The sequence below is a fragment of the Heterodontus francisci genome, chromosome 8 (assembly GCF_036365525.1).
Source record: "Heterodontus francisci isolate sHetFra1 chromosome 8, sHetFra1.hap1, whole genome shotgun sequence".
NCBI classification, from domain to species: domain Eukaryota; kingdom Metazoa; phylum Chordata; class Chondrichthyes; order Heterodontiformes; family Heterodontidae; genus Heterodontus; species Heterodontus francisci.
In genome coordinates, this window is record NC_090378.1 from 50,753,476 (window position 1) to 50,767,253 (window position 13,778).

The 13,778-nt window shown below is 42.7% G+C and overlaps 1 protein-coding gene across 2 annotated transcripts in view; it reads left to right on the forward strand.

The window, feature by feature from the left end:
* LOC137372826 (nardilysin-like) overlaps window positions 1-13,778 on the forward strand; it is a 168,985-nt gene that overhangs the window by 55,234 nt on the left and 99,973 nt on the right. For both annotated transcript variants that reach the window (XM_068037138.1, XM_068037139.1), the window contains exons 12-15: window positions 8,717-8,837; window positions 9,187-9,245; window positions 10,217-10,271; window positions 10,390-10,494. In XM_068037138.1, the coding sequence (XP_067893239.1) occupies window positions 8,717-8,837; window positions 9,187-9,245; window positions 10,217-10,271; window positions 10,390-10,494 (340 nt within the window). The remainder of the gene's footprint in view (window positions 1-8,716; window positions 8,838-9,186; window positions 9,246-10,216; window positions 10,272-10,389; window positions 10,495-13,778) is intronic.

Genomic DNA, 13,778 nt, shown 5'->3' on the forward strand with positions numbered 1-13,778 from the left:
TTTATGTCATTGGTATTTAGAAATCTGTCAATCTCTACTTTAAACATACTCAATGACTGAGCTTCCACAGCCCTTACGGTTGGGGTATTCCAAAGATTCACAACCCTCTGAGTAAAGAAATTTCTCCTCATCTCTGTCCTAAGTGGCTTCCCCCTTATTTTGAAATTGTGTCCCCTGGTTCTAGACTCTTCAACCAGGGGAAACATCTTAGCTGCATCTACCCTGTCTATCCCTTTCAGTATTTTGTAGGTTTCAATGAGATCACCTCTCATTCCTCGAAACTCTAGAGAATACATGCCCAGTTTCCCCAATCTCTCTTCATAGGACAGGCCCGCCATCCCGCGAACAAATTTGGTGAACCTTTGTTGTACTCCCTGTATGGCAATAATATCCTTCCTAAATTAAGGGGACCAAAACTGCGCACAGTACTCCAGGTGCAGTCTAACCAAGTTCTATACAATTGAAGCAAGACTTCACTATTCCTGTACTCAAATCCTCTTGCGATAAAGGCCAACACACCATTAGCCTTCTTAGATGCTTGCTGCTTTCAGTGACTTATTGACGAGGACACCCAGGTCCCTTTGTTCATCTACACTTTCTAATCCCTTACCATTTAAAAAGTACTCTGTACATCTGTTCCTCCTATCAAAATGGACAACCTCACATTTTTCCACATTATATTCCATTTGCCACGTTCTTGCCCACTCACTAAGTCTGTCCAAATCCCCTTGAAGCCGCTTTGCATCTTCCTTACGACACATTCCCACCTAGTTTTGTGTCATCTGCGACCTTGGAAATATTACATTTGGTCCCCACAACCAAATCATTGATATATATTGTGAACAAGTTCCTGGTCTCCCCCTTCTCACCTTTCTTAGAGTGGAGTGCCATGCGCAGCTTTCTAATGTAAAGTAACAGTTCAAGCATCGAGAAAACTTCGGGAGATTGTAGTTGGCGCATCTGCAATGTTTTCGCTTATGTCCTTTAAAACCTGAGGATGGAAACCATCTGGTCCTGGGGTTTGTCACTCTTTACTTTCTTCATTATTGTTATTTTGCTTGTGTTAATTTTGGGGAGTCCCGGGTTCAATATTAATTTCCTTGGGATGTCTGGCAGCTGACTTCTTTCTCTCCTGTAAATACTGAGGCAAACTAATTATTCAACTTGTCTGCCATTTCCTTATTTTCATTTGACAATAACACCATTATCAGCTTTCAAGGGGCCCAGGATCCTCCTGAGCACCCTTTTCCACCCCCCCCACACCCCCCAATGTGGTAAAATAAAAGTTGATTTTGATGTACCTTGCGAGTTTCTTTTCATACTCCTTTTTTGTAGCTCTTATTGTATGTTTTGTTACTCTGTTGTCCTTTGTACCTCTCCCATTCGCCAAGATCTATCCCATATTTTGCATTTTATGTGCTTTTTCTTTTAGTTTTATCTTGTCTCTTACCTCTACTTGTTCCTGGCTTTTTAATCGACAATTAGAACTCTTTCCCCTTGGGGGAAATAAACTGGTTCTGTATCACAAATTCTTTTTCGAACATCTCCTACTGATTATCTGTCTTTTTTCTCATTAACAGATTTGTCCAATTTATTGTGGACACTTTCTGCTTATTGCATTGAAGTCAGTCTTACCTAAATCTAAAATCTTAGCTGTTTCGTGTTTCTTCATTTCAAACACTACGTTGAACTGGATCATGCTATGATTGTTATTAGATAATATGTTCATGTACTGCCTGACTGTTAACCAAATCTGGCTCATTACTAAATCTCAAATGCCCTGCCCCCTTGTTGGTTCCAGGACATATTGTTGCAGAAAGCTATCTTGAAAACACTCAAGAAATTCACTATCTTTTTGACATGTGATAGTCTGCTTTTCCCAATCTATATGAAAGTTAAAATCCTCCATTAAAGCCATCTGCCTTTGCTACATACTTGTCTAATCTCTGCATTGATATAATCTACAGCTTCACAGGTGCTACCAGGGGCCTATACACAACTCCCACTACAGTGTTAAATTCTTTTCTATTTCTTAATTCTACCAATAAAGTTTACACTGCTTGATTTCACTTCTTGTATCCTATCATTGAAGCGATTCCACCCTTAATCACTAAGGCTACTACCCTCCTCTCCAATTTTCCCTATTATTCCTGTAGATTTTATAACCTGGTTTATTTAGTTCCCAGTCCTGACCACCTTGCAGCCATATCTCCATAACGGCTACCATGTCATATCCTCCAAGTTGAATTGCACTTGCAATTCATTCAATTTGTTATATGCTCCTTGCGTTTGTGTGAAGAGGGCTTATTTGGGCCCCACACTTTAACCTGTCTTTCTGCTCTGAAGTGCTACATATTTCTTTTGATTTAATTATTTTACAACTTTTAATTTCTCCCTTTACTTGCATTGTCTAAAGCACAATTTCTGGCTGTTACTCTACTCTCTTCTCTTTCATTTGTTTTCAAACTATTAATACTACTTTTTCCACCGGAGTGCCCCCTACCCCCCCATTTACTAGTTTAAAATCCTCATGACCACCCTTTTATCCTTGTTGCTAGGATCCTGGTCCCAGCCAGGTTCAGGAACAGCCCATCCTAACAGTACAGTTCCTTCCTGTCTCAGTACTAGTGCCAGTGATCCATGAGATGGAATCCTTCTTTCCTACACCACCCCTTCAGACACGTGTTCACCTCCCTAACCTGCTTATCTCTACACCAATTTGCACATGGGTCAGGTAATAATCCAGGGATTATAACCCTCAAGGCCTGTTCTTTGATTTATCTCCTAGTTCCTGGTACTCTCAAAACAGATCCTCTTGCCTACTCTTCCTGAAGTTGTTGGCCCTGATATGAATCACAGCTGGATCCTTCCCCTCCCCCTCCAATATCCTTTCAAGCCAGTTCAAGATGTTCCTTATCCTGACACCAGATAGGCAACGTACAATGTGGGACTTGGGGTTTGCTTGTAAAGAATGCTTTTCATCTCCTAGTTATTACATCTCCTACAACTACTGCATTGGGCTTCTCCTTCTCCTCCCCACTTTGGACAGCCTGCTGTTCCAAGATGCCGTGGTCAGCATTCTGGCTGTCCTGCTGACCGTCTTTACCCTTATTGCCACGGGATAGGATCAATTTCTGTGGATTCTTGTTCTTTATCTCCCCTGGGTCCCCTTACTATGTACACTGAGTCACACCAACCCTGTTTTGATCCTGCACACAAGGTGTGGCCGAGATCTGGAGCAAACTGTCTGGATACTTCTCTCCCTCCCTTATGTATCGGTGTTTCCAACTTGCACTCTAGCTTAATACTTGAGCCGGAGAGATTCAAGACGGAGACATTGACGGCAGATGTATTTGCTCGGGACAGTCTCACTGTCCGCACACTTCCAAATACTGGAGTTCCGAAGAAGGGTCACTGACCCGAAACGTTAACTCTGCTTCTCTTTCCACAGATGCTGCCAGACCTGCTGAGTGAATCCAGCATTTCTTGTTTTTGTTCCAAATACCGCAGTCAAGGCAAACAACCTGCTCTGCCATATTTTAGTGTAGATTATTTATATCCACTTCATGGTATTGTAAGTTTTTTCCTTTTTTGCACATTAATTTGCATTAAACACTAAAACACTGGACAAAGATTTAAAATATTTATATTTACATTAAATACTCAAGCTTACACGAACCATGACAAGTAATGGAGGCAAAAAGCAACACTTCCCTCCCCATCTGCACCAAATTCCAACTTTTAACCTCTGCTTATGATGTACTACATTTACTGTTTAGTTTTACATACCTTTTTGAGCCACACCCAAGTTACAGGTGCCTTCCTCTACACAGTAGTTTGCCCTTATTTGGGCAATCCTTAGACAGCACCTTCCAAACCCACGACCTCTACCAACAAGAAGGACAAGGGCAGCAAATACATGGGAACACCACCACCTGCAAGTTCCCCTCCAAGTCACACACCATCCTGACTTGGAACTATATCGCCGTTCCTTCACTGTCGCTGGGTCAAAATCCTGGAACTCCCTTCCTAACAGCACTGTAGGTCTACCTACCCCAAATGGACTGCAGCGGTTCAAGAAGGCAGCTCACCACCACCTTCTCAAGGGCAATAGGGATGGGCAATAAATGCTGGCGTAGCCATTGACACCCACATCCCATGAATGAATAAAAAAAAACAATCACTTGCAGCTGATTTACAATTAACTATCACTGACATGCAGTTTCTGTTAACTAACTTGTAGATTCTTTTACAGTTTTTAAAGTTTAAGAAGTTCAAAATGTTGTAAACCAAATTTCATTTGAGATCTACTCACCCTCTACTTAGAGAATTTTACTGTCAGCAAATTCCCAACTTTTGCACTCTGCTATCGGTCCTGTCTGACTTCTCAGGCAGCTTTTTTTTAATGTATTTGTTCTAGGGATGTGGGCATCACTGGCCAGGCCAACATTTATTGCCCATCCCTAATTGCCCTTGAGAAGGTGGTGGTGAGCTGCCTTGAACTGCAGCAGTCCTTGGGGTGTAGCTACATCAAAGTGCTGTTCGGAAGGGAGTTCTAGGATCTTGACCCAGTGACAGTGAAGGAACGGCGATAGAGTTTCAAGTCAGGATGGTGTGTGGCTTGACTGGGAACTTGCAGGTGGTGGTGTTCCCATGCATCTGCTGCCCTTGTCCTTCTAGGTGATAGAGGTCGCATGTTTGGAAGGTGCTGTCGAAGGAGCCTTGGTTGGTTGCAGCAGTGCATCTTGTATATGGTCCACACTGCTGCAACTGTGCATCTGTGGTGAAGGGAGTGAATGTTTAAGGTGGTGGATGGGGTGCCAATCAAGCGGGGTGCTTTGTTCTGGATGGTGTTGAGTTTCTTGGGTGTTGTTGGAGCTGCAGTCATCCAGGCAAGTGGAGAGTATTCAGTCACACACCTGACTTGTGCCTTGTAGATGGTGGATAGGCTTTCGGGAGACAGGAGGTGAGTTAGTTGCCGTAGAGTTCCCAGTCTCTGACCTGCTCTTGTTGCCACAGCATTTATATGGCTGGTCCAGTTCAGTTTCTGGTCAGTGGAGACCCCCAGGATATTGATCGGGGATTCAGCGATGGTAATTCCATTGAAGGTCAATGGGAGATGGTTGGATTCTAACTTGTTTGAGATGGTCACTACCTGGCACTTGCGTGGCGCGAATGCTTTTTGCCACTTATCAGCCCAAGCCTGGATCGTGTCCCGGTTTTGCTGCCTATGGACATTGGCTGCATCAGTATCTGAATGGTGCTGAACATTGTGCATTCATCAGCAAACATTCCCACTTCTGACCTTATGATGGAGGGAAGGTCATTGATGAAGCGGCTGAAGATAGTTGGGCCTAGGGCACTACCCTGATGAACTCCTGCAGTGATGTCCTGGGACTGAGGTGATTGACCTCCAACAACCACAGCCATCTTCATTTGTGCTAGGTATGACACCATCCAGTGGAGAGTTTTGCCCCTGATTTCCCATTGACTCCAGTTTTGCCAGTGCTTCTTGGTGCCATACTCGGTCAAATGCTGCCTTGAGTCAAGGGCAGTCACTCACACCTCACCTGTGGACTTCAGCTCTTTTGTCCATACAAACATACATACATACATATGAATTAGGAGCAGGAGTAGGCCACTCGGCCCTTCGAGCCTGCTCTGCCATTCAATAAGTTCATTGCTGAACTGATTACTCCACATTTCCAACTACCCCTGATAACCTTCCATCCCCTTGCTTATCAAGAATCTATCTACCTCTGCCTTAAAAATATTCAAAGAGTCTGCTTCCACCGCCTTTTGAGGAAGAGAATTCCAAAGACTTACGACCATCTGAGAGAATTTCTCCTCATCTCTATCTTAAATGGGCGACCCCTTATTTTTAAACAGTGACCCTTAGTTCTAGATTCTCCTACAAGGGAAACATCCTTTCCACATCCACCCTGTCGAGACCCCTCAGGATCTTGTATGTTTCAATCAAGTTGCTTCTTACTCTTCTAAATTCCAGCAGATACAAACCTAGCCTGTCCAATCTTTCCTCATAAGACAGTCCACCCATTCCAGGTATTAGTCTAGTAAAGCTTTTCTGTACTGCCTCCAACTTCCTTCAATAAGGAGACCAATACTGTGCACAGTACTCCAGATGTGGTCTCACCAATGCCCTGTATAGCTGAAGCATAACCTCCCTACTTTTGTACTCAATTCCCCTTGCGATAAACGATAACATTCTATTAGCTTTCCTAATTATGTGCTGTACCTGTATACTAACCTTTTGCGACTCATGCACTAGGACACTCAGATTCCTCTGCATCTCCGAGCTCTGCAATCTCTCACCATTTAGATAATATGTTTTTTTATTCTTCCTGAGTTAACGTTTCAGGTCAGTGACCCTTCTTCAGAACTGGCAAATATTAGAAATGTGAAAGGTTTTAAGCAAGTAAAGCAGGGGTGGGACAAGAGATAACAAAGGAGAAGGTGTAGATAGGACAAGGTCACAGAGAATAATCAACTAGAAGGTCATGGAGCAAAGGTAAACAATATGTTAATGGTGTGTTGAAAGACAAAGCATTAGTACAGATAGGGTGTTAACGGACTCAAAACTGAACAGCCGCAAGTACAAAAAAAGTGGGTAGGCAAACTGAGATAAAATAAACACACAAAAAAAAAGAAAAAATAACTAAAAATAAAAGTAAAATGGAAGGCCCGTCGTGCTCTGAAATTATTGTACTCTATGTTCAGTCCAGCAGGCTATAGTGTGCCTAATCGGTAAATGAGATGCTGTTCCTCGAGCTTGTGTTGATGTTCACTGGAACACTGCAGCAAGCCCAGGACAGAGATGTGAGCATGAGAGAAGGGGGGAGTGTTTAAAAGGCAAGCAACCGAAAGCTCGGGATCATGCATTCGGACTGAGAGGAGGTGTTCCGCAAAGCGGTCACCCTGTCTGCGTTTGGTCTCCCCAATGTAGAGGAAACAACATTGTGAGCAGCGAATACAGTATACTAAATTGAAAGAAGTACAAGTAAATCGCCGCTTCACCTGAAAGGAATGGTTGGGGCTTGGGATAGTGAGGAGAGAGGAGGTAAATGGGCAGGTATTACACCTCCTGCGATTGCAGGGGAAGGTGCCGTGGGAAGGGGACGAGGTGTTGGGGGTAATGGAGGAGTGGACCAGGGTGTCACGGAGGGAACGATCCCTTCGGAATGCTGACGGGAAGGGAGGAGGAGATGCGTTTGGTCATGGCATCACACTGGAGGTGGCGGAAATGGCGGAGGATGATCCTTTGGATATGGAGGCTGGGTGGAAAATGAGGACAAGTGAAAGGTGAAGAAGAAAAGTGAAAACTCTGTCGCGGTTCTGGGAAGAAGGGGAAGGGGTGAGGGTAGAGCTGCGGGAAATGGGCCGGACATGGTTGAGGACCCTGTCAACCACCATGCGGGGGAATCCTCGGTTGAGGAAAAAGGAAGACATATTGGAAGCAATGTCATGGAAGGTTGCATCATCAGAGCAGATGCATCGGAGACGGAGAAACTGAGAAAATGGAATGGAGTCCTTACAGGAGGCAGGGTGTGAAGAAGTGTAGTCAAGGTAGCTGTGGGAGTCGGTGGGCTTATAATGGATATGGACCAGGTAAAGGTGAGAAAAGGGTGGAAATTAGAAGCAAAGATGATAAAGTTTTCCAGGGGCAGGAGCAGGAAACGGCACCAATATAGTCATCAATGTACCGGAAAAAGAGTTGGGGGAGGGGGCCAGAGTAGGACTGGAACAAGGAATGTTCGAAATTTCGCACAAAAAGGCGTAACGAGGACCCATGTGGGTACCCACAGCAACACCTTTTACTTGAAGGAAGTGAGCTTCCTCACCTTCAGTGTCTGGTGATCACAGTTCATTTCGGGTTAAGTGGACCAGGGAATAGTCCTTTGCCTCTCCCAAGCACTGTCTGTTGGTATGCAAATGTTTTTCCAGCCAAGTGTCTGGTGATTTTTTTTAACAAGCCCTTTCTTCACTCCAGCAACAGTTTAAAATCAATGTTCATATGACAAAATTAATATGCCTCATTCTTGGCAGGTGGGGGTCTGCATGACCACGTTCATGTGCGCACATTCATCCTGGCAAGCCGGCAAATGTTCGCACACACTGATGTCGTCCACGATCGCTCTGCGCATGCTCTGTGTTGTCAGGAGTCACTCCATTACTTTTATACACCTTTTTGAGTCACTTAATGAGCAAATTGCACAGTTGATCGTTTGAAAATGGCTTGGTGCCTTGAGCACTACAGATAACGAATGAAATTTGAAACATTTGTATTACTTGAGTTTGTGACAATATCTGTAGCTATCTGTAGTAATTCTTTTTGAACGATTGACTGGTAACTGAATTAAGAAAACATCTACAAAACCAAAAGAAGGCAAAATTGCAGTTTTGTCACTGCTGTACTGGTATTAAGGTCAGGGAAAGATGCGAGATGCATTATGATGCCATTCCTGTCATTGAATTAATGAATTCAGCTACCCTTTTCCTGCATTTCGGCCGAGTGGAAACAGATGGAAATCCATGGTTACCAGTCTCCATCCCTATTTATAGTGTATTGTGTCCTGTGAATTGGTGCAGACAGAACAGCTCTGGCGCACACGTTGGCCTCATTCTGTTCGGAAATTTAGTACACAAATAACTTTTGTTGCATATTTATTCTTCACAGACACAATTTTTTTTCTCCCAGATGTTTAGCTCTTGCCTTATTTGGAGGAAATGGTGAAACTGGATTTGAACAGAATTCAACATATTCCGTGTTCAACATTTCAATAACATTAACTGATGATGGCTATCAGAAGTTCTATGAGGTAAAGGAAATCAGTAGTAATTGTTTATTCATCTGTTAATTATCAGTAATGCTTCCAGAATGTTTTACTCTTTGGCCCACAAATTATTAATTTCGTTCTTTGGCCACCTTATCTCGAGAGACAATGGGTAAGCGCCTGGAGGTGGTCATTGGTGTGTGGAGCAGCGCCTGGAGTGGCTATAAAGGCCAATTCTAGAGTGACAGGCTCTTCCACAGGTGCTGCAGAAAAATTTGTTTGTCGGGGCTGTTGCTCTATTCAAAACAAATTATTCTTCTTGCCAATTTATGAGCATTAAGTGCCAATTGAATATGTTTACTGTATAATAACTCCTGTTTTGCTTTTAATATAGGTTGCACATATTGTGTTTCAGTATATGAAAATGCTACAAAAGCTTGGCCCTCAGGAAAGGTATTCTTTTTTAGTTGTGTGCCATTTATATTTTTGCTCAGAACATACACAGAAAACCTTACTTGCCATTGTGATTTACTCAGATATGTAAACTGTTGGTGAAATAGAAAAATATGCTTAGTTTGCAAGTTTCCATTAACCGTTTGCCACCTTTTCGCTAAACTGTTTGCTCAGGGTGGGGTACAGTTCACAGTTGCTGGTACCTCCCCTAAGTGCCCCTTTGTGTGTCAGACTCAATGATGAGCATTGGTGGGATGCTCAATCATGGAGAAGGGGGAAGAGAATCACAAGATAGTTACAAATGAGGAATCCCACTCGCGCATCTTACTTCATCCATCCAGAGGAAAATGTAGTGTCCCCCGCCACCTTTGAATTCAGCTGTTCCTTCAATCATTTCAGTTTTTTTGATTCCAATAGCCTACTCGGAAATCTGGGGAGGGTTGATCGCTGTTTTTCTGAAGGAAGAACTTCCTGACATCAATCCTAAGTTTGAAATTTATTTGTTTGACCTTATTGTACCCATGTCCTAATCTCATGGTTTAATTTGAAGTTCTAGATTTATCGTTTCTGTACCATATACTGTCTTGTATGCTTCTGAGGTTCACGCTCAGTTGTTTTCCAAAGTAAAATAGCCAGAATTCCTCAGAATTCAAGCCTTTGAAGTTGGGCATTATATCCATTCCCAATTTTGCACTTGCCTGAAATCCACATATGTGTGCTTTTTAGCAGAGGGTAGTAATTAAGAAAGAGGGCCATGGCAGTTTTTTTCCCCCTTCCCTGGTCCAGTATAACCGTTTATAGTGCTCTAATTCAGCATAGATAGGAAATGAGCCTGGAACTTCTTGCTGTATGTTGCTTATTACCACATTAGGAACTGCCTATATCCACTAAGCCACTGGTTTGCTTTATTTTGTGTTTTAAGGAATAATAAATAAAATTAATTTATACCATTATATATAATTTTCTCTCAGAATTTATAGAGAGATTCAGAAGATTGAAGATAATGAATTCCATTACCAGGAACAGGTATACATTGTGCTATTTCCTTTCCCCTTCATTTCTCCAGATAGCTATAATTTTCTAATTGATCAGCAAGGTATTAAAGTAGAGCTGTGGTCCTGACCTTTTGATGCTCTTTCCTTAGACCGATCCCATTGATTTTGTGGAAAATGTTTGTGAAAATATGCAGCTTTTCAAAAAAGAAGATTTCCTTACTGGAGACCAGTTACTATTTGAGTACAAGCCAGAGGTAAATGATAGAGTTGATTTTTACATTATATAATAAAAACTATGCTATTCAATTCGCTGACTAAAACTGTACTGCTTCTGTCAAACTTCTGAAAACCATTCCTTGAATTCAGCACTGTTGCAGTATGGGGTGCGGCAGTTGTTTCACCCTTCCAGGCAGCAGTCATTTCATTAACTGGCAATATTTTTCATATGAATTCTATACACATATAGAGCAATGGTTCTCAAAACATTTGGTTGAAGGACCCCTTTTCAAATGGATTAGTAATCAAAGACTCCCCCCCCCCCCCCCCCCCATCTAAATTATAATACTATATAACACTCATAATATGGAAGTGCTGCATGTAAAGACTGTTTTAATAACACTTTTAAGAGCACAGATATTTATTTTCATATCTGAAATGGGTGCGCTTGCTTCTCACTGCAGAGTCTATCCTTGGTGTAGTGATTGATCCTAAATCATTCTCCACTTCCCGACCTTAGGGAAAATGGCACCTTGATGGAACTTGTATTTTGGCACCCGTTGAATTTAAATATGTAGTAATTAAATATATAAAAAGGCTGAACTCACCTGGCGCCCACCACCAACCTTGGTAATTGCAGGTCTACTGGACGATCTTTGTGCTGTTCTCAGCACTCCTCCATGCATATTCCCCTCCTAGGTGAGACAACCAGCCCACTCTGTGGCGCGCATGTGGTGGCTGCACTCTGCACCTGCCTCTTGGCTCACATTTCGCCCACTCATATGACTGGCCCTGATTGGTAAGCACTTGCACATTATTTCATAGACCTTCTGAAAAGTCTGCTTTTGGAGACAATGTTCTGGAGACTGGAAAAGTTTCAGATTTGTTCGGAAAGAATTCTGGCTGGAAACTTTTGTTTTCTTAACCTCTGTGTTAGTGACTATTACACACAAGGTACTGAGCACTCATGATGGAATCAGTCGCACACTAACGTGGGTTCTTTACTTAAGGATGGTTCTGCATGCAAACACAGGTCCTCACTGTACAGGTACTTTCTTCAGACTTCCCTCACAACAGAAGTTGAATGGTGTGTTACATCACAGCTCTTGCACTGCTGTGTTTTGTAACATAACCACATCTCTTAAAGATGTACCACAACATTCCCCTTTTTTTCAAATAAAATATATCCCCCTCAAATAGGTAAAAGTTAACTGTACACAATTCAGCAACAGTAATAGGAAATAAACGTACATGGTCCAAAATAGTAACAGAGACATGTACTTGTCAGTCATGATAATGTAAAGGTGGTTTGATCATCGGCCTGAATTAGAAACAGGATCACAGTTCTTGGAATCTGGAGCAGATTTGCATGGACTCTTCTCCATGGCAGTAGAATGTGCAGATTCTGCCTGAGACTTTGTCTTTGATCTTGTCTGGTTTTCGATACAGTCTTCCATCGACCTGGGATCATGAACTGTTCTGATCTGATCTCAATTCTTATGCAAAGTAGCACCAGTAGAAATAGTAACCTCATACGACTGTGGTTCTGGTCGAACCCTGGAGAATTGTGCAGTACTCCACATACCAGTTGCAGGATTCAGTATTGTGATTTGTTATTCTACCGCTAATTTGGAAAGCTTGCTTCCAGCATGACTATCGTGTACCTCTTTCATCTTCCCCTGTTGCTCCAAAAGAGCGTTTCTGACTTCAGGGGTAGATGGAACGATGGGAACTAGGAAGATCAGTAAGGATCTGACACTTGATCAAAAGCTTGGCTGGGGATGGAATCATAGAACTCAACCGAGTTGCACATAGGTGGAGCATAGCAACGTGCAAGTCTTGACCCGACTGCTGGCATTTAGTAATTGGCGATTTGACTGTTCCACAAAACCAGTGGAACGTGGATAATGAGGTGAAGATGTGGTATGCCTAACACCCCATTTCTGGCACATGTCTCAGAACGATTTCCCAGTTGTCATGCTAGGCCCCCACCTGTCATTAATTTTGTCATAAGCATTGATTTTAAACTGTTACTGAAGCGAAGAAAGGACTTGTTGAACAGATCAGCCATGGCTGGAAAATACATTTGCATATTAACAGACTGGTGATTGGAAGGACAAAGGACCATTCCCTGACGCATTCAACCCACAATGGACCTTGATCACCAGGTATTGTGAATAAGAGGAGCATTCCAGAGACTACAATCCAAGACATGGTCAGACCAGTTAGTCACATGACTAACCTGCTTGGCAACCTGGGTTTTTCTGAATTATACAAACAGTTTGAACTCGGAGAATGTCTGTTTGCCCCTGGACTGAGAAGATCTCTCCTGTCTGCTCCCATCTCTTTCTCACAAGCCTCTGAATGCACTGAAGACACATGAACCCCAAGAGAGAAAAGACTCCTACAGCGAACAAGGTTTAATAAGAATACTGGGACGCAACAAAAAGCAACATCTACCTACAATCAGGAACTGTACAGTGAGCTCGAAGAACCGTAGCAAAAACTCTTCAGATACTACCTCAAACCTTTCCACTTTCTTTTTCTTCTCTTTTCTGTCTCTCTTTGCATTTGTGTATCGCATATGCATGCTGGCGTGGGCACGTCGTGTATCCGTAGGCGTCAACTGAATTAAAGTCTAAGTTCAAGTTGAATAAATTTCAGCTTTTCTTCTTTAAACCTAAGAAAGCATGTTTGTGCTGGTTTCTTTGCCTTATAATTGGAAAGCAGTGAACAAGGATTCAAAAAACGCAGTGATTTCAAAATTAAACTCTGTTCTGGTAAGACCAGGTGAAGGCTGAAGGGGATCTTTAGACACCTTTCTCACCTGGTCGAAACAGAAATTTGGGTGCTAGTGTCCGAAATTGACCCACAGACAAATGAGAGAAATTGGAAGTGGGAAGCCAGATTGTTCCCAATCAAGAAAAAAAGATCCAGGGCATTTTGGCAACTTGGATCCAAAATTGGCTTAGTGGCACGTGGCAGAGGGGAATGGTCGAGCGTTGTTTTTGCAAGTGGAAGCCTGTGACCAGTGGTGTACTGTAGGGATCGGTGCTGGGACCCTTGCTGTTTGTAGTGTAGATTGATGATTTGGACATGAATATTGGAGGTATGATGAGTAAGTTTGCAGATGACCCGAAAATTGGTGGTGTTGTAAATAATGAGAAGGAAAGCCTCAGATTATAGGACGATATAGATGGGCTGGTAAGATGGGCGGAGCAGTGGCAAATGGGATTTAATTCTGAGAAGTGTGAGGTGATGCATTTTGGGAGGACTAACCAGGCAAGGGGATATACAATGGATGGTAGGACTCTAGGAAGTA